Source organism: Etheostoma cragini, chromosome 15, assembly GCF_013103735.1.
Source record: "Etheostoma cragini isolate CJK2018 chromosome 15, CSU_Ecrag_1.0, whole genome shotgun sequence".
Taxonomy (NCBI): domain Eukaryota; kingdom Metazoa; phylum Chordata; class Actinopteri; order Perciformes; family Percidae; genus Etheostoma; species Etheostoma cragini.
In genome coordinates this window covers 13956480-13984344 of record NC_048421.1, presented here as the reverse complement: position 1 = coordinate 13984344, position 27865 = coordinate 13956480, and the positions used below count along the sequence as shown (strand labels likewise).

Below are 27865 nucleotides of genomic sequence, written 5' to 3'. Positions count from 1 at the left end.
TAGACTGTAAGGGATTGCATGACAAAAATGAGATTGAAAGTGCTTACTTGAATCATGAATGATGAATATATTTGCATGTTTAGAGTTATCAAATGCAGAAGCTTCAAAAGTTAAAGATTACACAAGTGCTATTTTGGAGAATTGTATTTAATTCCTGTTGAGCTGTGATGGAGAGGGATAATGAGAGACAAAGCGAGAGAGTCCTTAATTACTGGCGGCTCTCCAGAATAAGCCTTCTAACCAGTTTGGTTGTTAGCTGGTTTTTAGTCATTTTGATGTGTATTCTCTAAACCTTCTGAGCTGTGTTTTCACCTCCCTGTCCCCATGAGGTGACAGCAATGTATTCTTATTACACACGGTGCTATTGATTTTTCTTAGGAGGGAGAATTAATCCGCAGTGAGCACAAATCATGTTTGAAGCAGGTGTTTATTCCCACTCTCACCTCCAGTGCAACACCCCAGATGCATTTCATTGCACGTGGTAATTTGAGCGGCTGGATGCACTGGCATGCTCTGTCAACTTAAAGCCCCTATCTTCAGTCCTTGCCCTCTTGGAAACACACACCAGCCTACATAAACATACACACTTGGGCGCACGCATGCACAGACACTCGCGGACACACAGATTAATGTCAAGGACTTTCCTATTTAGAATTCTAAAACATGCAGATTAAAGCCACATTTCTCCATGCACCTCTGCTGTGGGATATTCTGTGGGCTTGTCCCTTTTATTTCCCCCCCTCTTCAAAGTGGCACCAAGTGTAATCCTCTTTAATGGATGTGTAATATTTACACTTATACCATAATCGCTTAAACATTCATTTACGGAGCCATATTTGGTTGTTCGTGTCCCTGACAGCCTATTCATCAAAAAGTAAATGTGCAGAACCTCGTGCCTCCTGCAGCAATCAATCAATATGCTCCTCTCTCAGCTATCATCAGTGGAGATACGTCTCAGGCCAAAATTAATCACTGTGAAGTTTGCATAATCCCCCTCTGCTTCCCCCCACCCATTAGCCAACATTTGAGAACCTTTACCTTTGAAGACCATTTGATGACTTAAGGAATTAATCAGAATCTTCCATTCTCAAGGCTGATGACATTGTAAGAGTTTATGCTGCGGTAATACGATGTATAAAAAAGCGTTATTTCTATTCAGTGATTGGATCTAGGTTACATTATCTGATTGTCTGGCATTTTACATTTCTTCTGAGAAACTGTACATGGATCATTAAATCCAGAGCGATGCTGCTTTGAACCATGACATGTTTAGAGTCTAAGCATGCAGGGTTTCACCCGACACTCGGAAGTGGTCATCTTTTGTATGTAGGAAACATATAAAAGTATCCAATTGAATGCAATTAATTTGTCTTCTTCTGATTATTGTGTGCATGTTTAAACTCAAAAGAACCCGCTAAAATGAAATGTCTGCATGGAAAATGTGCAGCTGTTAAATATGCAATACCAAGTACACAAATCATTTGATCTTTTTGTTTGCATGCTTGTTTGTTCCAGACATAGTTATGAAAACGAGGTTATTGGTTAAAATTTGCAGTTGCATTGTTAAACAAATAGGGCCTTGTGGGCCAAATCCTGCCCACCAACAAAAATATGTGATCCACTGATAAAGACTTTTGTATTTCTTAGTTTACATTAAAAGGTTACATGCCTGTCTCATAAACGATAAATAAGTACATAACTCTTACGACATACAACGATAGTGAATCCCAATAAATATAACTATGTAACATCTTATTCTGCCACCAAACAGCAGGCATGGTTTTAAGAACTGAGGGTGGTGCTCAAGTGAAGTCTAAATAACTTACCAGATGAATAACACAAATAAAACTACAGTAGGACAGATAACAGAGCAGAAACCAGATCACATCAACAGTATTTAACCATCTTATCAAACCATAGATGAAGTGTGATGCTGTTTATTGTGTATAGGTAACCTATTAATGGCATTTCAATACTTTGACATGCAACATACATTCACATATATCAGTCATTTATTTGCCAAATGAGTATTAACATTAACTTAAACTCAACTTAATATAACTGCTGCTTCCACTTACTAATTGAATCTGGCCTTAGCTAAAGTACTTAATAAAAACATAAAACATATTGAAAACATTTAGGCCTCCATTTTCACAGCACCTGACCAACATTCCCTATTAACTCGGGTGTACAGCACCCTATAATGTAGCAGGAGAACGCCTTCTGTGGGCACCTGTACGTGGAGGCTGGTGTATGAACAGATAATGAATGGTTAGTTGTTAAAATATAAAATATGTCTTCAAAGGAGAAGTTATAATTGTTGCATATATATTATTATAGCTGCATGCAACTGCACTAAAAACAATGTGTACATACTCCCTAACAATGCTAAATAAATCTTCATCATCTTCATGTATCATATTCTACCTTTTACATCTCTTAGTCAAAATTAATATCTCCCAGTTTATGACAGTTAATGAGGTAACCCGATTTTATACTGATTAATCTGGCAATGTTATTATTATTATCAACAACATTACACAATATTGTTCATTTTAATAATGACTGAGTATATGATGTCTCCCTCGGATCTTTGTAATTAAAATACACTCAAATACAGCCATAAAACAAACCAACAATAAACAAACCACAGTGACTTGACCTTTTCATCAGGTATTACAGTATATGTTCTTTTTATAAGTGACATACCATTATGCAAATGGTATGAAAATTATTCCAAAGCAGTAAACAGTACTGGGATTGAGACCACAGGTGTACTGTTACATTCATCATGCTGTGTTTTCCATGTTGTATATTGGACACAGCTTAAATTGTTAAGCAAACGTGCAAAATGTGGAAAAACAGTGTCTCTTAAAGAGGAGAACATTAACACAACAACAATACATAAATGACCCATTAATGAAGTTTTGGATTTGGCGCTGTTTTGTAAAATAATTGATCTAAAGAGTGGAAACTATAAAAGCACTGCATCAGGATAAAAAACAATTACCAGGCATTACAGCAGGAATACAAAGATCAAGGACATGAAGTATGCTTTTTAAGAGATAGAGATGTCACTAATGTTACACATCATTGGGGCTGCAAAATTGTTGATTATGTAAAATAAAAGTTTAATCAAACATGAACATGTCTGTGAATCATGTGGCATTAGTGTTTAACACAAGCAAAACTCCCTTTTCATACTTAAGGTAAAAGCCTTTAAATCTGTGAGGTTATGAATGTCCGCTGTTCAAACCTGGTGCAATGTCTCCACACAATCATAGAGCAGCACAATGTAATGACCAATGCATGTTGTAGTATAAAGTTATATCAATCTAAAATTGGGCTGCCACATCTGTCTGTCTAAGCTAGGAGCAATACACGATCAGGGTTGTTTTCCAACGTCCTAAGTGGCCAATTCCGCATCCCAGAGCTACATAATGTCGATATTACATTTGGTAGTAAAAGAGTGTTTCTGGGAAAAAGGAAAAAAGAAATCAGACATCAAGCAAGGGATGATAAGGCTTTACTGTGTATCTGATAATGGACAGAGGAGCTGGGAGGCAACTACATTAAAAACAAAGCACATATTGGAGGCTATACACACACACGCACACACACACACACGCACATATGCATAACACATCAAGTCAAAAAATTGTCATTTGCCTCAAATGTGAAAGTGTTTGTGAAATACCAGACTAATATAAGCAGGGCATTCCTGCAAATTGGTGGTATTTATGTGTGTGTGCGTGTGTGTGTGTGTGTGTGTGTTTTTTGCAATGTTTTTTTTTTATGCTAAAAGAAAAGAACGTATGATCTAATTAACCCCACAGGGTCAAGTTATAAACGTGTAAGTTGAAAATTGAGAATGATAAAATAATTTAGTGAAATTGATATAATCTCCCACTACGAATCAGTGTGGTTGCAAATTATCACCTTTGAGTATTAAAACAGATTCTCTAAAATCCACCAATTTTTAACTGTGTTATTAGGTACGCCTACACATATTTGACGTCCCTGATACAAATGAGTGAAGGAGGCTGTAGGTTGTGTTTTTGTTGAGGCTACTTCTTTTTTCTGCTGAGAACGAGTCATGAAAATAACACCTGATCTGAGGACAAATATCATAAACCAGATTAGAAATTCTGTGACTCTCATATTTCTACACATATTATGACATGCTATCATAATCATTTGTGAATGATTTACTGACATTGTCATAGCAACAGCTGCCCCACCCTCCGCATCCCTGCTACTCTTCATCTGATTAATTTAGCTGTTTACCAACATCTCCTGCTGTTGCAGACATGATATTCCACACGTGCCCACTAGGTGTCCCCAGCGGTCACCTGATAAATCACCTGCTGGCACACCTGCTTCTAATTGCATGTTAGTCTCAGTTAGTCTGGATCAACGGAGCATGTTGCCTGACCCCTGCCTGCTCTTATCTCTATGTCATAATCCCTTTGCTATGGAAAACCACAAGAACAACCTCCAAGCTAGCAAAATGGCAAGTTTTTATGAATATTTTGAATCGTGCAATAAAGAACGCCCTTACATTCTGCATTCCGATGCAGAAATGTGATTATAGATATTATAGAGATGCTCCTGTTAGCTAGCTAAGCTAACAAGTTTGCCAACTGACCGTTAGAAAGCTTGTTTTATTCTCTCTCTTTGATAGGCTAGCTAACTTTTAATAAAACTGATGGCATGCAGTTGTGAACATAATACCGAGGGGGAATAATCAAAACAATAAAGAGAAAATTAAGAGGTGTGTGTGTGTGTGTGTGTGTGTGTGTGTGTGTGTGTGTGTGTGTGTGTGTGTGTGTGTGTGTGTGTGTGTGTGTGTGTGTGTGTGTGTGTGTGTGTGTGTGTGTGTGTGTGTGTGTGTGTGTGTGTGTGTGTGTGTGTGTGTGTGTGTGTGTGTGTGTGTGTGTGTGTGTGTGTGTGTGTGTGTGTGTGTGTGTGAGTGTGAGTGTGTGAGTGGCCCATCCAGCTAGTGAATTGACAGTTAGCATGTAGCTAAGCAGGTTACCAACTGGCTAGCCCTTCAAGTAGCTAGCTAGCTAGTCAGAAGGAACCAAACTTCCAGTCCCACCTTTTTCTTGTGGATGACCAATTGTCACTTTGTGTTGTCACAGTTGCTGCTGACCTATTCACTTCCATTTGTTCTCTATACCTAATATTTATATTGTTCTATTTCGCCTTACATTTACTGCTGTAACTCTGTATTGAGTTGAGCTGTTGATTTGATATTGTGTCTAATTTTGAGTTTTGGGCTTTTTTCTCTTGCTTTTTTTTTTTAGTATTTTCTTTATATTTTAATTGGATTATGCATTGGAGAGTGCCCTGATAAAACCCCTCTGAGCTTTGTTTTACCGCATCTCCCATCACATCTCTTATTATGTGTGTATTAATCTGTGTTGTTTGTGTGAACCAATGAAATAACATTATATATATATATATATTGGTACCTTAAGCTTGCATTTGACCCTAGCTGTTTTCACCATACCAGCACTTACCACAAAACATGCTTGTGGGTTCAAGCCTTGATTTTGATTGTAACAGAAGTGTACTGTATTTATCACACATAGTAAAGGCAACAAAAAGGTGTTGATTGTGATGCTATCTTTGCTGTTGGCACAGCTATTCCCAGTGCACTAAAGCCTTCACAGGTGACATCATGCTGATATAACATTTTACTTTACAGCTTATTCAAGGCTGAATAGATACAAGTGTAAACAATCAATCTAATGGAAACAGAGTGTTCAGTGATGTTAATAAATATTATTTGTTTAGCTTTCTCTCCAATTTGGGGTTAATGGTAGCTGCTACAATCTATCTACAATAATGCACATGATTCTGACAGTAGGAATGTGTAGTGTCAGTTTCAGCTAACAATTAACCTGACAGTTACTTTTATAATATAAAACAGGGTGTAAGTAAAGGTGTAACAGATTAGAAAAGCGACGTGAGTGACGATCTCAACGAGGTTCAGATACTGTACTGATACCGCAGCCACTATAATTAAATATGGTTTCATCTTTAGCATACATTTATAATTGTCACCGTAACACTTTAAAGCCACAGTAACCTACGTATAAAGATTACTGACATTCTGTCTGTGTGTCACTTTTAATAGCCTCTTACCAACTGTTCTCAGAAACCGCAAAGATAACTCTACCTCTACAGCGTGATTAAACTTAACACACTTGCTTAATTATAATGAGGAGGAAATTTGAATCCATTATAACATAAATCAATTGCTTATGGTTGAATGTGAGACTGAATAAGTGACTTTGTGTTACTGAATTGAAGATGCCCACTACTTATAGTAAATAGAAAGTTGTTTTTGTTGCATTTCAAATACATTAAAGAGTGATTCAAAAAATACAACCCAGGACCTATGGTTCTTGGGGTCTGTGAGGCTGTGATGTGAAAATCTGTCAAGATTTCTACATTTTCACTGCTAATGATACAAAAGCATAAAGCGTAAACATTGATAATTGACCAACTATAATGAGTCTGTTTGTATCAGCTCTGTCATTTTTTTTCCCGGAGACTTACAAACCTCTTGATATATAGTATTGGCACCTGCGACTATTTAAATGCAGCCATGCCCTTTTCACAAGACCTAATGAAGGGCATGCTGAATATATGTTTGTCAGAGATTTCCTTCCACAGACACTGGCTTACCATCAGAAAGCAAACATTAACTGACAAAGTCTGTGTAGTGCAAATGCATTTTTGCAAATGCATGTTTGGTGCCATCTGGTGACTTCAAGCATTGGACTTTAAGGATTTAAATCAAGTTCCAGTCGCCAGATGTGTGATATAGAACAGTTGCCATAATGGTTGGTTGGTGGAATAATGAACATATCTCAAAACACACTAAGTTTGCAAAGGCCCTATAATTGTGTGGATAAATATAACCTGGTAGTTTACCAGCATATGTTCCATAATGCATTGCTTTTGGAAGTCACTCCTACATGGAAGAAGGTAGTATCTCCTCTTCTGCTCTAAATTGCAGTGGGAGCCGAGTCTGCAGTAAAAGAATTAGTGCCATTAGATTCACGGTATGTTGAAATATGTGGCGGATCCAGGGAGGTTCCCGCAGGAATCTGTCGCCAGCCATCACCTGCAACAACATGTAGTCAGTTGAGTAATGCCTGAGGGATTAAGGTTACATTCTAAGCAAGTCAGAATTTGAAATGGTCCTTAAGGAACTTGAAATGAAATATACTGAACTGAGCTCTGAAGGGTCCATATGGAGAATTCATTGAAAAATGTATTGAAATTAGCTAAACTAATACAATAACTAATGGATTAAGATTTTAACTGCAAAAATCTGATACGATTTCACAACAATGGGCGGTATTGAGTTTCACTTTTGTAAAGTAAAATACCTTTTCCTGAACTCACCGTAAGCCTTTAATAGCAGAGGGGATATCAACACCACCCATGTCTGATGTGAAGGCAAAGGTTGACACACGTCTAGTTAATATATAAATTAGTTTAATGATTCACCTAATTAGCATTATTATGCATTACTTTATATTGTGATCACATTCTCAAAAGTGCTTCTTTTTTAGATGAAATTTTCCCTCTGGGATGGTGTATGCTGCTCACTTCACTGTGGACACGCCTGTGTTTGTGTTGGAACAAGCTTTGTGGAGGTGTTATGACACAGGGGAGGCGCTCCACCCCTCTGCAGGATCTGGGAAAAAGAAAACTTGACTCTGCTGCCTAAGACAACTAGTGCATTTACCTTCAAAAGGTGAATATCATTTTTTTCTACTAATAGCAAGATTATAATTTACAGTACATATAATGTGTTTGTTATCCTGTACTCTGTACACAGTTCTCATATGAGCTATAGTCACATTGTAGTTGCACTTTACTAAAGAATGATAAATTTAGTAATCAAGAGTAAAGAAAATGTTCTTAGTTTGGCTATAAAAGGGTAATTTGTTTTTACAAGGAAAAGATTTATATATTTCTTTTGACCTGCCATCGCTTAAAAACTAAATACTTGTCTTTGTGTCTTTTATAAAAAAAGAAGTCCTTGCTCTAAGCTTTCAGTCCTGCAGCCAAGATGCCAGAAACAGCAGAAGCTGTGTCAGCTACTCTTACCACCAACAGAAACTGCACCATAGAAATAACCAATGTCAGCGGTAGCTTCTGCCTCATCAACCCCAAGTAAGTCTGTAACTGTATTTACCAATTTAATACCTGCAAATTGATTAAATAAACACAACATCTTGGAGCAAAGTGGATTGGATGATGACAAAAACTTTTTTTATTTTAAGAACAAATTATTGAATGACCTCCTGCAAAGATAATTTGCAATTTATGAAAAACTAGAACATCTTTTTTCTTTTGGATAAAACACTTTAAAACACTCTAAATTAGAGTTCACTGCAGGTTAGCTTAGTCTTTTAGTCAGCTGCTTGAACATTGTTTTCGGCACTTAGAGATAAGCTCCTGCAATCGGCCTGCTTACTCAAGTTAAATTGGTTTCAGGGAGAAATATTCATTTTCAAAAGTCTTAATGCATTGCTTTGAAGTGCTTTGAGATTGTAATGCCTGTTTACAGCATTGGTATGCAGTCATTTCATAAATGAAGCATCAACTACTTTTTTCTTTCTAATAGTCATAGAAAAAGCACAGATTGCATAAGACATCTGTTTATGGTTATCCTGTACTTCATGCAAAGTAAAGCCCAATGATAGGGCAAGTGAAATGTCAGTATACTATGTATTTAACATACATCATGCATTATTGGATTTGGTCGCTGCCTATTCCTCAACAATAAAAGCTGTCAGTTTCATTCACTTCTGATAAAAAAGGGGAAATTAATAAAACGACACAATACAATAAATAGAAAGACCCACGTCTATTGGAATTTCTACCACACTTCCACATTTATCTAGCTGTGACAGGACAGACCATATCTTGGATGGGTGGTTTTCATGTGTGACATCACTTTGCTAAAAACATCCACCTATCCATCACGCGGTGACACACACTGCCTCATTGCACATCGCATGCAGGTACACTCACTGTTGCTTAGAAGTCCACAGCAGTACTTGCACAGTCACACTCCATCCATCAGTATGAGGCGGTTCAGGTACCCTGCAAAGCCCAACACTCGAGAAGTACACTGACAATCTCCAACAAAACTTGCAAAATTCTTTTCTTTCATCAATAAGGATTTGTCTCCTGCTCTCTTGTATAGGGTATACATGTCAAGTGGCTTCTGTCATCACCCGCCCCAGCCTACAGTTCGCACCACCAAGACCGAAGTGTGCTCCTTTACCAAGGATGACAACACTGCAACGGGCTCTGTTGGCCTTCTGACCTACGACCTGTTCCATATGCAGAGCCGAGTTTGCTCAGAGCGCTTGGTCATCATGTTCTCTGTGCCCTATGACCACAACTTGTACAAGAACAGGCTGGCTGTGGGTGTGGTTGAGCATTCCCGTGCCTGCGACAAACATCTGTACGACCAGCTGTATGATGGGAAAGATCTCAGTAGCTTCACCCGCTCTGAGACACACGGCTGTGGGCTGGAATATAAAGCTGCATATGTTGATTTGAGAGCCACAATGTCTTCTATTGGCAAAGCCATTGTTAAAGTGGAGCTGTATGATAAAATGGGTCGCTAAGAGTCTGCTGGTGTTTTTCTTTTGTTTTTACTCTTTTACCCAACAAAATAAATAAACTTTATGTGATTTGACTACTGCTGCATGTTGCCATGCAGAGGAGAGGAAGACTGATTTTGCTGTCAGCTGTATTTTGTGTCCACTGAAAGACATCAATATCTGACAGCCAGCTCAAGGATGTCCCATTAGATATTTTTTGGGCTTATGTATATTGTACTCTCCCTTTGTCTTTGATAATGGTAATAAAACATCCAAACCCAATGTTTTTGTTCTGTGTGTTATTTGTTCACCTATAGTATGCTTTCATTATTACTGATGAACAGTAATCATGTTTTAATCTCTTAACTGGATCCATCCAATTCTAATGAGTAGCAACAGATGGAATATGTGCATAGATGTTTTTTTAATTGGCATGAGATTGTTCTTCACTGACTGTCCCACTCTCCATCTTGCTCTAACGAGGGCGTGTCTTGTGTGGATTTGAAATTGCAAGAGTTTCAACTAAACAAAAAATAAGAAGTAAAGAACCAGCACCGATGTCTGTCTCAACTTGTTCAGTTTGCTTTTGTCTCTGTTGCACAATACCACAGGAATGAGAGATTCAAAACCATATCAGTCCATGTAGCCACAACCCTGTAGAAGAAAATACGTGTGCTGAGCAAATTATCCCTGTTTACCTAAGAGGTCAGTATCCAATAGGAAACCGTTGCAAACTCTGCCACGGGCTAGGGTGTGGCAGTTTTATCCCACAGGAGAAAACAAAATGGGTTCTCCTGTGTTAAAAGAGGGTGCGTGCTATCCAAGAGGGGTTGTGTTACAAGTGGGAGGGTTTCCTGGGTGATGGCATACATCCTTGTTTATGAAAAAATAAAATACAGGCGCCTCCCTTCTAGGTGACTAATCCCATTTTGGGACTTGGTAGATTCAACAGAAGTTCTAAACAGGTAGGTCACTTAGACAATTTGGGAAAAAAGACTTGAGAAAGAAATGTAAATTATTAAATATTTGTAGAGACATACAGAAGCCTGATGGGGCATTTGTTTGATGTGTATATTATATCTGTTGATTAAAAGTGGTGATCATTTTCTCTAGAGATTTTACTCTAACTTCATTATTGCATGCTCCTTTGTGCTGTAGAAAAAACTTTAATGAGGCAATGTAAGTCTGTTATTCTCTGATTCCTTACAAATGTTTTTGAAATCTCATTAGCCTTTTTGAAATGCATCATTCATACCCAGTGCCCGTTCATGTGCACTTTTGAAGGTCAGTGTAATGCCAATACAGCAAATCAGCAGAGCAGTGGGGATTGTCATGATTCCCAGTGTGTTTAGAAGTGGAGGGAAGTGCTTGTCACAGCTGCTATGTCGCTCAGTTCAGATGGTTAACACCTAAATGACCTTTGTTTTACAAGCCGATCTCACACCCATTCCAACATGACGGAGTCAGCTGAAGCTGTAGCAGCCGATGTGAATAGCAAGAGAAGCGTTACCATTGAAATTGTAAATGTCACTACAAACTACTGCCTCATCAACCCCAGGTAAGCCCGGACTGTTTTGTCCTTTATTTCTCAGGCTTGTTAAAAATGAATTACATTGATGCAAAAGACAATGTGTAATGTGTGTCTGTTTGTGTAGGGTGTACTTGGAGAATGGGGAGACATACAACCCACCTCAACCCACAGTGCGCCCACTAAAGACAGAGGTCTGCACTTTCACCAAGTCCGGCGGCAAAGCCACCGGTAGCACTGGTGTGCTGACCTACGACCTTTTTGAGAGGACTCAAAATGACTACATTGAGACACTGGCCATCATGTTCTCAGTTCCATGGGACTACAACCTGTACAAGAACTGGTTTTCAGTGGGTATCTTTAAAAAGGGCCGTAACTGTGATAAAGATTTGTACAAAGAAATGTACTACGAGAAGAACCAACAGGAGCGTGGGTTTGTCAGGGAGGAAGCCATTGGGTCAGGAATCAATTATGTGGGAAACTACCTAGATATCAAGGCCACAATGAGTCCCATGGGCAATGCCATCATGAAGGTAGAGGTGTGGGATAAGATTTTCACACCCCTGGGCCAGCAGGCTCACTAGAGAACCCTCCATAACCTATCCTGTCCTAGCAGCAGAATTCATCCCTCCACGCCAAGCGTTTACTGTTTTAAATACAGTCAATACACATGATTTAACAGTTCTGTTGTTGCTGATGTGTGTCTGTATACCTGGGTATTACCCCTCAGTAAATCTGCTTAGGATCAGAGTGTAGTTTGTTTATAAATCCATGCGGCAATAACCCCCCCCTTTATAGCCGAAGCCTCTGTCTGTTTCGACAGCATCCGGTTTTAAAATGGCATCTTTAGAAATGAAAATCAAAGCGTGACTCACCCGGAAGACGAGGGCACAAACAAGCTTAATAAAACCACACAGAGTCTGTCTGTGTTTACCTTGACACTTTATTCTGAGGAATAAAATAAACCTTTTTGATGAAGCTATTTGTGTTTGTGTGTGCTGAATGACTTCAGAAAAGTGCAAAAGTGCTTAAACGAAGCAAGATTAATATTGTTACAAAATTACATGTTTTGTGCACGTGTAAAATACAAGGCATAATTTGTTTGCAATTGATTCGGGAGGATCATTTTAAAGCAAAATTAAGATTTAAACAGAGACAAAACTGAGCTGGTTTTTCCACAGTGGCTGTATGAGAGCAGCATAGGGACACACCCTGTCTCATGTCGCCCAACATCAAAGCAATCATTGCTGATACTGTGTTCACAGTACACCAAACATCAGGTGAAAATTAAACATATTTTATTCAAGTTGTTTATCTAATGCAAAAAAGTTAATAACATGGTTGGCATTTTGTTAAAAATTAACACATTCTGTATATGTCAGAGCATATGGTTACAAACTATTTTGCACCTTTTTGGTGTGGATTTCTATTAAGATATTCCATTGATTCCTCTCATTATCTTAATTAACCTACAGGTTAAAATTACAATTTTGCGAAAGATCGGAGCAGCTCATAGCATAGCATTTACTGTTATTGTAAATATATTCTTAATAATGTCTCAACAAACACCTGCACAAAAATAAATACATTCTTGACTATATATAACCTTTTGTCATTCAAATCTGGTTTTAGGAGACTCAGTAGAACAGTAATTGTACCCAGATTTTTGAGATAAAGAGGCTTTTAATTGCCGGCTTTGAAATCGTGACAGAACTAGAGGGAACACTAAAATGTGTTATATAGTTATGTGGTTATCGTTCAAAACACATTCCCTTATTTTTTATGAATCAGTATCCTCAATGAGAAAATGAACAGATACATTTGCTTTTTGTTGTAATTATGCTCTTGGCAGAGACTGTGAGTGGTGAATGAGACAGGAATGGATTTAAATGAAAACCCCCTATCATTGTGAGCGCTCAGTTACTCATCACACTTCTAAAAGCTGTGTAGTTCTTTAAGTGGTGATAAATGACAATCTTGACGTGTTATCTCATCATCTAAAAATGTGTTTTGCGGTACTGGCTCAGCCAATTCCGTGTAGATACAGTCATTAACCTTAGGAAAAATGTGTGTGTCTAAGACAGGAGGCAGTATTAGCTCTTCATTTACATTGCAGGCGAAGTTGTCAGGTTCCCTTGATTATGTTTAGAATCTCATCACCGCATTCCTAGATCTGTTGTCCCGTTGGATTCCTGATGCTTTTGCTGCATTGACTGTAGAAGCGACGAAGAAGCCCAGATCAAAGGTTTTCTGTCACTGTCACTGTTGCATTTGCATAAGAGCCATACATAATATAAAGCCACATACTAGGCCTGTTTAGGCTCAATCCCTGAAGCATTGTCACATGGGGCCTATAAACAGATGAGGGACACTAAACAAAAACTTTTGTTTGTCACAGCTTTAAAATGGGGATAATTTTCACACATTCATATTTCTTTCTTTCAATATCTCCTCTAGGTTTACTATACCTGCCCGTACGTCTTTTTTCAGGTTTTATATTATATTGTTCTCTGTGTGTGTTTGTGAGTGAGTGCTTATGTGTTTGTGTCCATATGTACGTACAGTAAATGTGTTTTTGTGATCTCTGAGTGTAGGTACTGTGCACCTGCACATGCAGAGACGAATGTTTTACATCAAATGCAATATTTTGTGCATTATGAAATTTGTATTAAGCAAGCCTGAAAAGATCTTTCAAGAACAGAGAGGGATTAGGCTTCTTAAACGGGAAACAATACACGTATTTGCCTGGATAAGAAGCTCAGCAGTGGTGGATTGAATCTGATGCTATTTGCCACTAAACAGGAGTGAATCTAGCTGTTTGTCATGGTAAACATTTCTGTCAAAATCCTACCAGGATGTCCCGAAGAAAAGCGAAATGGATGAGTGCAGGCACACCACAAAAATGTTGTCTTTTCATAAGGCAAAAATCAGCTGATCACACTAAAACAACAAAGGTTCCAGCTAAAGCCACTGCAAGAAGATGAGCAGAGGTGAGAGGAAAAAACAAAGCCTGGAAAATGTTACCATGGCAAAAAAAAAAAAAACTCATACCGCCTGTTACAGCCTTTTTAAACTGTGCAAGCATTTTCCCTGGGTACTTTTTTTATTTTGACAACACGCTGTTGAACTCATCTGTAGTTTTCATGCAATGAATAGAAAAAGGCTGAAGAGTGAAGTAAACACAGCATGCATATCCTCTCTCATTGTACTTGACGTCTCTATTTACTTCCCCTGTTATCATCCCCACCTGTTATCAAGACTGAAAATACACAGACACTGTACATAGCATGAACAAATAAATAAAAAAATATTTGAATTTGTGAGACTCTCAACAAAGCTCGGCTGATCAACACAAAGCTCAGAGTGCATCAACTGGGTGAGTCCCATCATAATCTATCTGCATCAAAGTTTCTGCTTTCAAGTTAGTTTGAATTTCATGGGTTCTACTTGCTTTAAAACTAAGCCTACAAAGATGAGAACTAACTTGTATATTTACTCAAACTGGGAGTGTCCAAACAGCATACAATTATTGAATTCCAATGACTTGTATGGGTGTAAGCAGCAGCCCTTTTTAACAGCCTAAAACAAAGTTACAATCAGCAATTTAGAACCAGGTTATTTTCTCGTCAAAGAGAATAGAAGTGTACTTAAAAGGTGCCATTTCTGAGTGCCTGCAAGTACTAAATATGCTCTCAAAGACTGCCATCTAGAGGCCCCCTGTGATATGGAGTGTATTTTACCTTAAATGCTCTAAACACGCCAGGCAAGTCTTTTTTAAATACTATACATGGATACTACTGTGACAAAAAAATGTTCAGTGATTGGTCGATAAGCAGAAAAGTTGTGTTCCTAGAGACCTCATCATTAGTAGCAGACAGAGCTTTATTGTGCACCCGCTTCTCTTGCCAATCCTGGCTCCAAACAGGTCTTGATATCCAGCGGGGCTTGGCACTTGAATAGTTTACTCGGATGTGTGTCAGGCTGGCAACAGGCGCCTGCAGCCACATCATCGGATCTCAACCACAGGCCTCAATATCAGTCAGGTTCCCCTTGTGTGTGTCTACAAGGGTAAGACAATAGAGTCAATTGTGTTGAAACTAAGCTGGAGTTGCATTGTTTCTGCATGTTTATTTTGTTTCTCAAAAATTCTGTGGGTCATATTTCGAAAAGAGTGTTAATAATTCCTTTGGATAAGATGTGTGGGTCTAAGGTCACGTTATTTGTGGCAGGCTTTGGAAATTGTCTCATGTTAGTTTGTTAGTATGGAACTTATCATGCTGATGTGTTATCATGTAACAATATAGAGAACCTGAGGGAGGACACACAGTGTTCTCTACAGTACTCTGTTCACTAAGAACTGAACTGCCTTCTTAATGTGTCCAGTGCTATTACATTGGTGTATCTTGTAATCAATATTGCTTAAAAATGTCAGTTTGTTACATGACACAAACCTAATTCAATTCCATTTCTTACCCTTTTTTTAAATGTTGGCGGTTATCACCCCAAATTTTGTCATACTCTGAGACTGTACTTAATTTGACCAGGGTTTGCCTTTTTTTGATTAACTCTCATGCTCTTATAGTGTCGTTTTCAGTTTTTTTTTCAGCAAAAACAAGTACTAAAATCCTGCTGTATCATGCTACATGCTACGTTAACAACCCTCAGAAGCCAGGGACTAGCTGGTGAATATAGTGTAGCATTCAGGAGCCAAAGAGTCTTGTATTTCCTTAAAACGTTAGAGACCGAGACAAAAACATCTAAAAGGGAATAATGGAATTACAGTACATTCATCTGGTGGCAGAAACACAACTCCAACGTTTTGCAACCAAGTTTGCCAACTTAAAAAGTGACAATGTGTCAGTTTTATGTTCACAGCTCATTCCTGCTGTCCCCAACGGGCAAAAAACTCATTGTAAATTATTATAAAGTTATTGAAGATGTCTAATACTATTTAAGATATACTAAATTATCCACAGGGTTATCCATAAGTACATTATTTTCTAGAGAATTTCCATAATGCTGAATGTCTACAAACCCAGGTTTAAGTCTTAAGTGGTGATGTGGTAAAACACTGCTCTTACTCTTACTACCATTGCTACCAATTGCGTTGCATATTTGTAGAGTGCATGTTTTGCAATTGTTTTAATTTCCTGATTCTGATCATACCGAGATCCTCTGGTTGTTTCTCACGTACAATGACTATTCCTTCAATAGGTATTTTTTCAGGAATAAATCTCTTCAAAGCAATTCATGTTGACCTTCACAGGTTGGTGCAGGCCCTGCCCCTTTTCCCTCATCGTTGAAGAACTGAAGAATTTTGCTGCCTCCTGTCACTCAGGTTTTCAGCTGGCAGTGGAACACGGTTGTTCATTCTGACTGATCGAGCAGCAGTTTTTATGTCAAACCTACTTGAATCCTCTGCCAGTTTGGTGTCATCCAGCTGTAGGGTCAGCTCTGACACTGCCGTGCCAGCTGCCTGGATCTCACACAACAGAGTAATTACTCATGTCACATTAAATTACACGCATCAATGGGTACAATCTTTTAATTTTCATCAAGTCTGGCAAAACTCCAGTCTGCAAAAATTCAATGAAATATTAATAACTCATCAATAACTTGGCATAGACTCCAGGACACTGACCGTTTCACCAGCTGTCAATGATACTGCTGAATGCTCCTTCGGATGAAGCAGTGGAGCTGACACTGTCAGCCACCTCTGTTGTGTCCACTGCCAAGTCCCAAGCCACACTATTAAGTCTGCCAAAGGAACCAGCAGCTGATGTACAGATGCCCTTCCCCGCTGTCCTTCCAACCACTCTGCCAGATATCTGGGACATAACGGTCATCAGCTCCCACAGTGAGAAGACCCAGAGGCCCTGACAGAGGCTCCAGAGCCAAAACCTGCAACTGGAGACACAGCTGCAGCTCTTGGGTGTGATCACTACTGCAGTGAGAGGAATGTCTCTGGTCTTGTCTGAAAACACAGTCTTTGTCTCAGTTCTAGAAATATATATTCATGTATCCATGGATGTGCCATATATATTGTCTCAGATCCAAGCTAACTATAGCTAACGTAACATTTCCATTGTGGCTTTGGTAGTTTGTTGGGTCTGGACCTACTCTAGCTGTAAAGTGTCCTAGAGATAACATCTGTTAGGATTTGACACAAAATTGAAATGAAATTGAAATTGAATTGTTTTTGTTTTATTTTGGACCGACACGATTAATGAGAAAAACTGAAAAAAAAGTGTTTCAGTTCTATTTCTACTTTTATTTTGATCACAACGATATCATCAAACTATGATCAAATGGTCTCAATGAAAATCTAAAGTTCAAAAGTATTCCTGGTTCCTTTACCCAATCAATCAAACTTGTCAATCAAAACTATCTACTAACTAACTACTGTCAGATTTTACATAACACAATATAGATGGAGGACTGCAGGCATGCTCTGTTTCAGAGAGCAATTCAAACCCCACAGCTTCAAGTCATCTCACTTCAGTGTCAGCACAGATCACTGTGTTCGGATCAGCTGATTTATATATGAGTCAAGGCATCTCATACTGTTATGGTATTGTGATGTGGCATAGCTGAGGGACTGGAGAGTAACCCTATGGCCTCATGTACTCTCTGAAGGATTCCTAGTGATAGCATACCTCAAAGTATTGTAGCAAGCTGACGCCTAGATCTACACAATAACACTCATTTTGCCTTGTAAGCTTCAACAGTTGTAGCTGACATTATTTTTTTGTCATTAATTTGTCATATTTCTAAAAAGCCCCAGAACTTGCCTGAGAATCATCACGTTTTTAGGTTTTCTTCAGAGTCATAGTTATCCAGTGATAGTTGTCAATACATCCATGCTCACATTGCAAACAGGAGCTGCTGTTGGAAATTCAGCATACTCTCGTGCCAGATTGACAAAATGTAATCAAATTTAGGAGAAAACCTTTGCAACCCAGCTAACTCACTCCCTCTCCATGGCATCAATTCATTTTTTAGTAGGACCTCTGTCGAAGTTCCAAGTAGGATGAGTTGATACTAGAAAAAAAGTGGCGTTAAAACAATGCACACCACTGATTGGTCAGAGAGAATCATTACTAGCACAACATCCTGCACAAACCCACCACTTTAAATAGACAAGCAATAGTTTTATTCACTTGACCTGGATGTAAAACTGTACAAGTGACATAGTGCAGACGTTCCTCTTTTTAAACAAATTAGGTGAATGTTGCATTGAAGATGATGTAACGGCACATTCATTTTGCAGTATTATGATGATAAACTGAGAGTCTCACTTACACTGAGGGACTACAGTGTACTGGAAAACCAAATAGAGAAAAGGACCTGGTACAAAAAGTGAGTTGCATCGATCCAAACCATGCAGTGGGAGTAAGGCATTAGTCTGAGGGGGAGGGCACAGGGTCCGACAATAAAAAGCCCTGGTCTATATCTTATGATAAAGATTCAATGGGCCAAGAATGACATGACATACTACAGAACATACAGAGCCTAAGTAAGTTATTTCTCAACTTTGTTCACTACTTGTTCCTGATTTCCATCTCTAGACCACACATGTACACATAGACAGATAAGCATTTTGTCTGTACACAAAGATTAACAGCTAGGGGGTTTGGTGACACCACTGTTACTTATTAAAAAAAACATTTTGAGTTGAGCTTTTTTTTTTTAACGGGATGACTGTCATGTTGGTAAGTTCTGGTGTGAAATCTCACTCTATCACTTAAAACCTAAAACCACTAGAGGGCAGGGTTTCACCAACCCATGTAAATTGACCATGGGTATTTAACATGAGTACTAAAAACACAAACATGTTATTTGCTGAAACTATTGCTGTAATGTGACAAAAAACATATGATTAAAACTGTTTTCACATGTTGCATAATGGTGGCAGAAATTCTTTCTGGCTTGCTGTAAGAATAAGGAAGACCGAATCGTAGGAGTTCAGAAGAGGGTGGGGATGAGGATGACCCGAAATCTAGAGAGGAAGAAGGTCACCAAACACACTTTCCCGCCCAGCCCAGCCCACCTAGACGCACACATACACACACAAACAATGGCCCACCCTGCAGTCTTATGTATGCCAGATGAGGGTGTTATACATGTCACTGCTTCCTTCACTACAGTACTTTAGCACTTGCGCAGCATAGCAACTGCACCACAATAAGCTCACTGAAGATATATTGAAACACTACCTGAAGCACAAAGCAATGCTATCTGCACTGTTCTCAAGGGAAACAGGTGTTTAATCAAATACTGACAAAGGTTAAAGAGTACCTTAGCCAGAATTATGTCACAATTCTGTTGAAGTATGATTGTTAACATCAGCTGAACTGAATACAGTCTGCTTCTTTCCTCTTGTGATTGGCTTGAAAAGAACAAGTTTTGATTTGATTGTTATGAAGTGAATAAATAAGCAACAGCCAACAACCCAACTTTAGATTTAATTGTATAAAACATTCAAAACAGTATATCAAAATACATACAGTAAATGGTGTGAGAGCAGGCAGAATGGGTTATCGCTCAGATGATACAGTAAATCCACTAAGCCCTGACAATGGCAGAAATATAACACAGTTCATAAATACAAATTTTCTTTCCAAATCTGAAAGCACTTTCAATGGCTTTATCGTCATCCAAGACTAAACAATAAGTAACAACGTTATCATGATTCTGTTGAACGATAACGTGTTATCTTTTTGTTGTTGCTCAGTGTTGATCGCTATGCTGCACAGACTATTGTTTGTCTGTCTGTCTGTGCGGTTTTGTCTGATCTGTATGGAGATGTTACATAAACTTTACTTCAATTACCATATTGTTTGATCATGAGGATTGCAGTTGTTTGGACAGGAGAAAGTGCTAAAGGGTTTCTAACTTTTCAAAAATAGACAATACCAGGAGATAAATCTCCCTTTCTAGGTTTACCAGATAATTGTGTCCCTTCTGTAACCTCTGACCTCAAACCTTACACAAGCTATGACACACATAACTAGATCCATGCATCGCACCATACTCGTTTTCCTGTCCTTTCTTTACACATAGAGAGAACTTTTTCTAGATCAAATGTTGCTAGATACTTTATCTAATCCAGACTTCAAATCAGTTTAGGTTGCACATGTCCCCCCGCATACTTATTGTACATTGTTGAATCAATGGCTCAAAGCAGAGATCGGTTTGATTGGCAGCAAAATAAAATTGCATTAGAAGAGTTCATGAGTTCAGTAATAAACATTACCTTGTCTTTTATCAACACAACTGCTGTCCAACGTGTAGAGGAGCGTCATCACAATTACATTTGACTTAACTTCTGCAAGCTCCAGAGCTTTTGTCATCACAACACTGAATACTGGGTTCTTAAGTAGAAAACCAAACTTTGTTTTCTGAATGGCGTCTGCAAATTGGATGTGACCACTAGATAAATGTTCAGATCTTGAGTGGGTTGGTTGAAACCAAACTTGTGTCACAGTATGGTACAGTAATTTATAATTACACAGATTTAATCACAGTGTGTCTCTGTTAGCATCAAGGAGGTTGTTATTGAACAGATGGAATCATTGTGATGCCACTGATTATGACATTATTTCTGAATCAGTGTCATCTTCTCAAAAGGGTTCCTCTGTGGCAAATATTTTAGAATTCCTCAGAAATATTCAGTCCTCTTCAAGGTCACTAGCGGGATGAAAGTGAAGCTGCGGTGTATGTGTTAACAAGCTGTAGTCCTCAGGTTTGCAAAGGAGGGAGAGTGCAGGTTATATTCTTGGGAATTGTGATCAAGGTCAAGATTCAGGATTTTCAGGAGCTACCATCAGCATTCTTGGTCTTGAGCACCACAAGGCTGACCATGACAGGGATCAGACAGATGGGAGTTATCACCAAGGCAAAGACGATGAAAGGGGGTGGGTCACTTAGCTGCTCTGTGGGACAATCCTTGAAAAATCTGGAGTGAATATCCACAAAGGTCTGTTCCACCAGCTGGTTGGGCCATGGGATCACTAGACAGTCAGATATCTCCTCTGTGCAAAGGCTTAGGTTACTATATAAACTGCAGTGTGGAGACAGAGAGGGTGCAGAAGATACACACATCAGCAAATATTTTTAACGTTTTGAACAATTGCATTGCAAATATGAACACAAATTACTTACACGCTCACATTGCCCCAAGTGCACCAGTCAGTGTTGTTTAGTGATGCCATTGCACCATTAAATTTGAGGAGACATAGATGGTCAAGCATGATGGAAAGGCAATCCATTGTTGGTGCACCATAAAAGTTATAACAGAAGCTGCAATACTCCTGACAATGGTGAGAATTATTCCCACAAGCTGCATGAGTTAAAGAGTGAGTAAAAGAAACACATTGAGACAGATTAGAAAATGACAACAAAGATGTGTTGGACATTTTTAAAATATATCCATGAACTTATTTGTTCACAGAGTGATATAAAGTTGTACAACTCTCTAGGTTATAAAGGCACATACCAAATGACAAGGTAGACTCTCCATAAGTGGTATCTAAAACAAAGTAAAACAAGATTTTTGGATTACAATACTTGACATCAAACAGTAATGTGGACTATTCCTGCAATGAACACTCTTCAAATCTGCCATGTAAAGTCCTTCTAATTCAATTTATTCAATAATTTCATCAAAGACATACAGTACATCCTAGCAAATTTCAATGCAAAATGTTTGTCTATTGTAGCTCATGAGTTCCTTCATATGCCTAGCACTGAGGCAGGCATATGCAGCTGTAGAAGGGAGGCCACACACTCACCGCAGAAAAAGGAGAGGAATACCCCAATGAAACCAAGTGCTCCCTTCATGTCAGAAAAAATGAATAAAGGTACGTTTTCCCCAACCGGTGACCATATATGATAACCCTAAACTTCTTAGAGTGTGTACAGCGAGGCATAACAGGAAACCCGACAGGATGGAAGAGACGCAGTGTAACCTTCGGTTACCAGATGTCCAAACAGTGTTACCCGCGGTTACCAGATGTTCTTTGAAGATCTGTCTGACGGCCCTGTGCTTGGCAGCAGCTCTTCCCCTCTTCAACACACGTTTCTTTAGGATTTTCTTTCTTTTTTAAAGGGGTGGAGGCAAAAAAGATTGTCCTCTCCATTCTCCCAAATAAAAGGGAGCACACCCAAGCTGGGCTGGACTCACATCTGAAAACCCTTTACTCTTTAACTCTTGTTCTGCTTTTTAGTCTCAGTTTCTCACAGTCAAGGGCCTGGCCAGCTCACAGCATGTGATTTATTTGCCTTTTGGGCTGCCTCTGCCAAATAGGAAACATAAGTAAACATTTAGGGCTTAGCATTTTGGGGTGGATGTAATCGTGATTCTGCAGGGTGTTCTGTGCAGACAGCCATGATTTCATATTTAGGTTAATTTGAACAAACCTGGAAGAAGTTATTAGTCAGAGCTGACCAGCTGTTTAAAAGGCCAGACAACTGAAATTTATCACCACAAGTGTGGGAAACCTTGAAACACTTGCTCATGAGTGTTCTACATCTGTAAGGTAGTTTCTCACTGTCTCCCCTCACTACTTTATACAGTACTTTATACAGTGTGAGAGAGGTGGTTTCATTGATTGAATGAAAAATGGAAAGGTTTATGTTTTCTCACGACCAACTTGTTAATTTATGTCGTTGAATCCACATATTGGGCCTCTCACAACATCTGTTTGCCGAGCAGAATTTTGATTTAGTAATGACATCAGGAAATGTGTCTTTTCAGCAGAGGAGGAGCTCAGAGTTGGGGGGAGTTGGCAGGGGAAGGTAGGTGGGGGGGGGGGGGGCAGTGAGGGGAAAAGGAAAAAAGGGAAGGCACAGGAGGAGGAACAGCGAAAGGGGCGCCGCTCCAAAGTTCCAGTTGTTTCACAACTCGAAGTTCATGCGTTGATCACATACGTTGCATGGGGTGAATGACGAACAAATTCAGGAAGTTCAGCCAGGTGGGGTCTGCTCATAATGAGGTTTGAGTTAACCTTTAACCCAAACCACCATGGGCCTTGTGTCTACTGCTGTTGACTCCTCACTGGTAGAGACCTCCCCAGGAGTTTGTCTTGGATTCTCATGATAGTACACGCAAGGAGATCTTGGCAGAAACCAGGATCTCTGTGCTATGCTTTCTGTTTGTCAGTTCCAGGCCAAGCAAATGAGTTTAAGGAATTGATCCAAAACAATCCCCCAATGGACACAAATATATAATCACTGTTTGTAACTTTAAAATATAGAACATGTAAATAGGACGATTTGCAACTTTAATTTCTAAGGGAGAAACTATGTTATCAGTTATAAGTGTAGAGAAAAAAAACTTACTGGTAACCATCATCTCTGTTGAGTGATACCCTGAAGAGAAAGGAGGTCATGTTAGTCCAAGTAATTGTGGTCATGTATTATTTCTTTTAATTGTATTAATTAAAAAATACACAGAGCCTACCAATTGTTGTGGCCGGTTGATTCGTTAACTTTACATCAACCAGACAAACCACTGTTGCGCATCCTGCTGTAAGTGAAATTAAATAAAGAAATTATGTAATTGAATTATGTTACATAATCCTGTGTGTACCAATTCCAGAACTTGTGAAAGTAGAGGAGGTAAAGGAAATAACAAGAAGTAAACTGTAGGGAGTTAACAGGTCAACGCATCCTCTCTTTGTCTGCCATTCCTTTGAGGAAATCTTTCAACTCAAGGACATTTAAACTTACGTTACATTCCCCTTCCCCGTGAGGAAAGATCATATTTAATAAATAGCAGCTAATTATTAGTACAGCATGAACCACAAAATAAACTACAAATATCTCAACAACTATTCTACAGCATCATCTTTTTAAAACAAACGTGTTGCTGCTTGGTCACTGCATGACCTTATAGCAGATTTTTAAAACTCAACCAGAAGACCCACTAAGCTCCTTTCTAAAAGCCAATCAATCACTAAAAGCTCCTGAACATTACTCTTGAGAGGTGAGATAGAGGGTAAATGATGATGTTACATCATAGGAGTGAAGAAATGAACAGTATAAATTCTCTACTTACCCCAGATGAGAAGAGTCACAAAACATCCAGAAAACATAAGTGAGGAGCTAGTGGCTGTCATTTTGCCTGACAATGCTCTGTCCGTCTTCCCTGGTGGTCAGGGGTTATATATCTCAACCTTTTTGCAGGAAGGCTCTATAAAACAACAGGAAGCCCTCATTTCCTAGGATGGGCGGATTCACAAAATGGGACAGAGAGCCTCTGATCAGGTTAGAACTACTGTGGTCCAATGGTGCACCACCACCATCACTCTCTCTCTCTCTCTCTCTCTCTCACTCTCTCTCTCTCTCTCTCTCTCTCTCTCTCTCTTTCTCTCACACACACACACACACACACACACACATTCTCTCTATTTATCTATTTCTTTCACTCATCCCACCCTCTGTTAGAGACCCTGAAAGAGAGAAGTTGGGGAGAGCCCTGTCCTCTCTCTCTCTCTCTCTCTCTCTCTCTCTCTCTCTCTCTCTCTCTCTCTCTCTCTCTCTCTCTCTCTCCCTGTCTCTACCTTTGATTAATAGCCTATTTAATCAATCAATGATCAATACAAGCAATAATTAATGATGGGTTTACACACTGAGTGGACTAACAGCATGTGAGCCGTATCGGACCAAAAGCATGCTGCTATTTGATTATCTGACAACTTATTTTTTATGTTTTGAATGTTTTGCTTGAAATGTGACTTGGAACAGTAATTTTGTGTTAAGTGAATTTTAACACCAGGAGCCTTGAAGCCAACTCACAGCATAAAAGAAATGCATGGTTAATTACTGTTACCTACCATTACTGCAAATATAAGATATGTGGGGGTATTTTTACTCAAAAATAGCAGTTAATGACAAGTAGGCTACAGACAATAAGTTGTGTGGCTTTGTATGACATTTTAAAAGAGCACTCACTGAAAATGGATCCAGCAGAACCAGAGATATTGTCTTTTTTATTCCACAAATTTCACTTCTTTTCAATGGCAGAACCTCAGTCCATAGGGAGTTGGGTTGGGAACTGAAGGGTTGGTGGTTCAAGTCCCCATATGGACCAAAGTATGGTGGTGGACTGATAGCTGGAGAGGTGCCAGTTCACTTCCTGGGCACTGCCGAGGTTCCCTTGAGCAAGGCACCAAACTCCCAATTGCTCAGGGCGCTTTTCCATGGGCAGCCTCTCACTCTGACATCTCTCCATTTAGTTCATGTATAGGTACCGAGCATGTGTGTGTAATGTGTGTTTGTAATTCAGGCCTGTGTGTAATAACAACAGTGTAGATTGTAATTTCCATTTCTGGGATTAATAAAGTATAAATTATTATTAATACCAACGTTACCCACAATGCAACTGAACCAGAGAAAGTTTGATTGCAGATTTGGGTATTATGCTAATAGAGAGAGGCAAATGTAGGAGGAGCTGGAAACAGTTCTTCTGGGGGGGGGGGGGGGGGGCTGGACTTGTTCGACTGATCATGGACAGGTCGACTCCTGTGTTCTGTACATAGGATAAATACCTGGAACTGTATTGTATTAATATTTTTAAATTCATTGTTTAAATCCTTAAATACAACGTTAGACAAAAACAGCAATATTACGAATATTATGTATTTGTATCTTTCCTATCCGCCAAGCGGTACGTACTACGTCACTTCCGGAGTTTTCCGCCAATTATTTTTTTTAAACGTACGGTGCATAACTTACTGGAACAAAGCTGAAACATGTTGTTGCTGGTGACAAAGCCATTGATGATTAAATATATGAAAATTGAATCGCTGTCCGATTCTCAAGTCTGAATGCCCGCATTGCATTGTGGGATATCAGCTTTGAACGCGCCCAGCGCGGCATATCGTAGTGTTCTGTTTTACAGCCTGCTGTTGGCTAATGTTTCACCGGTAAGACCAAAATAATATGATTTAAATAATTAAATGAATACTTGGATAACATCCAACTAAATGTTGATAAATGTAACGTTATGGTTTAAAAAATATTAATAAACAACAAAGCAACCAAATAAACCAAAATTATAACATTAAAAGAAATGCATAATTATATGATAAGATCTCGTGAATAAATGTTAATTAAAACAGCAGTTATAGGGATAAAAATACCAAAACCGCCTCAGATTTTTAAGGGGCCGTGTTCTATGCGACTGTGAGGGATTAACATGAATGTCTATGTGACGGACCCCCCACGTCAAAAAACAACGCAAAGGGTAGGCTACACCTCTGTCTTTGGAACTTGACGCCAGGGGTGCTTGACCATGCGTCAGACATTTGAGGAGTGGCCTGACTGAGGAGTAAGACTGTGTTGGCTTTAAACTACATATGCAGTAGTATTCCCCATGACAAATAAACAGACTTTTATGACTTTCTGTTGTTGTCGCTGCAGAGCATGATAGGCTTCTATTAGTCCATCACTGCTGGTGAGCGCGAGCGCTGAGCTGCGTTACACCAGTACTGATTCCAAGCATCCCCTTCCCACCAACTCTGGGTCTGACGTCAACAGAGCCTCTGTGGTAAAGAGAGGCGGCAGGGATCTCCAGTAGGAGACTGATGCACTCATTCACGTGACTGAAGGATGAGTGTTCTTCAGCTGCTGGACTTGGGAGACAGCCAGCTCGCTTGGGCCAAAATTGCTTCCACATTTCAGATTTCACATTTTCACATTTCACATTTCAGAAAAAAAGAGGCCAGTTTTTATATATAACTGACTGCATTTGAAAAAAAAAAAAAAACATCCCAAATGTTTCAAACGTTTTGTTAAGGACAGGATAAGTGAAACATTTAGTTGGCAAATCAATCTTCTATGAATAATAAATATAATGAAAATAAATACTAAATAATATACCGTACATTTAATATTTAAAATAGCTTGAAGTAAGTATTTTATTAGCTGCTTTGTGAATCTTTTCAACTCTAAGCCATTGTCACAGATGATAAAAGCTGTACCTATTTGGAGACAGCAAAGACCAACACACACTGCTTACATTATACAGAATTTAAAACTTCCTGCTGATAACAGCCATGCTCCACAAGCTTATCTTCCTGTGTGTGTGTTTGCTTTTGTTTGACAGGTTGGTATCAACATAGCATGAGTTTGGCTACCACTGTAGACACGCCAAACATGTTGGATCATCTGAGACACATTTGCTCACTGAATGCATAATTACTAACCAGGAATTGCACCAGAGCACAGAAAAGATCAACAGCAGCTTGCTGATCAGAGAGAAACACAATAAGGCAGTCATGCTGGTATGATATCAGACCAAACCATGTCAAGCAAGGTTTCTTCATCCGAATTAGGCATGTGTGCATGAGCACATGTTGTGTTATGGGGTGGAAATTAACCAAACACTGCCATCTTGTGTGCCAGAGGAGTAGCAATCATGTGGTTTCCTTTTATCCATTAAGAGTTTTAAAAAATAGAGTACAAATAAACTAAACTGATAAGAATATTATCAGAATAATAAGCATTCATACATTTGCAGCCTGTGGGATAGGATGCAGTGTTAAATTTTAAATCCCTAAATTGATATTTGTTACCCTCATGCTGTACATCGACAACATTGAAACAATCTATAAGCAAATAAATAGAGCCATGTTTTGAATAATTGAAGGGCTATGTTCTTTTCCACAATGGCACAAAATGCTGA

The 27865-nt window shown here is 39.0% G+C and overlaps 3 protein-coding genes across 6 annotated transcripts; 2 read left to right on the top strand and 1 right to left on the bottom strand.

Annotated features, from left to right (window-relative positions):
• Positions 1 to 7624: 7624 nt before the first annotated feature.
• On the top strand, positions 7625 to 9929 carry LOC117958610 (bryoporin). Of its 2 annotated transcripts, none has more exons than XM_034895097.1 (3): positions 7625 to 7780; positions 8079 to 8202; positions 9242 to 9929. In XM_034895097.1, exons 2-3 carry the CDS (start codon positions 8099 to 8101, stop codon positions 9669 to 9671), a joined length of 534 nt encoding a protein of 177 aa, XP_034750988.1. In that variant the 5' UTR covers positions 7625 to 7780; positions 8079 to 8098; the 3' UTR covers positions 9672 to 9929. The 2 variants fall into 2 exon arrangements, with proteins under 2 accessions (XP_034750988.1, XP_034750989.1); XM_034895098.1 differs by having other exon boundaries at positions 7651 to 7780; positions 8063 to 8202.
• A 499-nt stretch (positions 9930 to 10428) lies between these two features.
• Positions 10429 to 12153, top strand: LOC117958609 (DELTA-sagatoxin-Srs1a-like). The gene is made up of 3 exons (XM_034895096.1): positions 10429 to 10612; positions 11080 to 11205; positions 11303 to 12153. Exons 2-3 carry the CDS (start codon positions 11102 to 11104, stop codon positions 11757 to 11759), a joined length of 561 nt encoding a protein of 186 aa, XP_034750987.1. The 5' UTR covers positions 10429 to 10612; positions 11080 to 11101; the 3' UTR covers positions 11760 to 12153.
• A 7510-nt stretch (positions 12154 to 19663) lies between these two features.
• Positions 19664 to 24468, bottom strand: ramp2 (receptor (G protein-coupled) activity modifying protein 2). 3 transcript variants are annotated; one of them, XM_034894958.1, is made up of 6 exons: positions 24236 to 24468; positions 23639 to 23701; positions 23518 to 23547; positions 21674 to 21706; positions 21340 to 21517; positions 19664 to 21238 (listed from the first exon to the last, which is right to left on the bottom strand). In XM_034894958.1, the coding sequence occupies exons 1-6, from the start codon at positions 24294 to 24296 to the stop codon at positions 20989 to 20991; spliced, it is 615 nt and encodes a 204-aa protein (XP_034750849.1). In that variant the 5' UTR covers positions 24297 to 24468; the 3' UTR covers positions 19664 to 20988. The 3 variants fall into 3 exon arrangements, with proteins under 3 accessions (XP_034750849.1, XP_034750848.1, XP_034750850.1); XM_034894957.1 differs by having other exon boundaries at positions 23639 to 23704; positions 24236 to 24466; XM_034894959.1 differs by lacking the exons at positions 23518 to 23547; positions 23639 to 23701; positions 24236 to 24468 and adding an exon at positions 21969 to 22663.
• Between the last annotated feature and the right edge of the window lie 3397 nt (positions 24469 to 27865).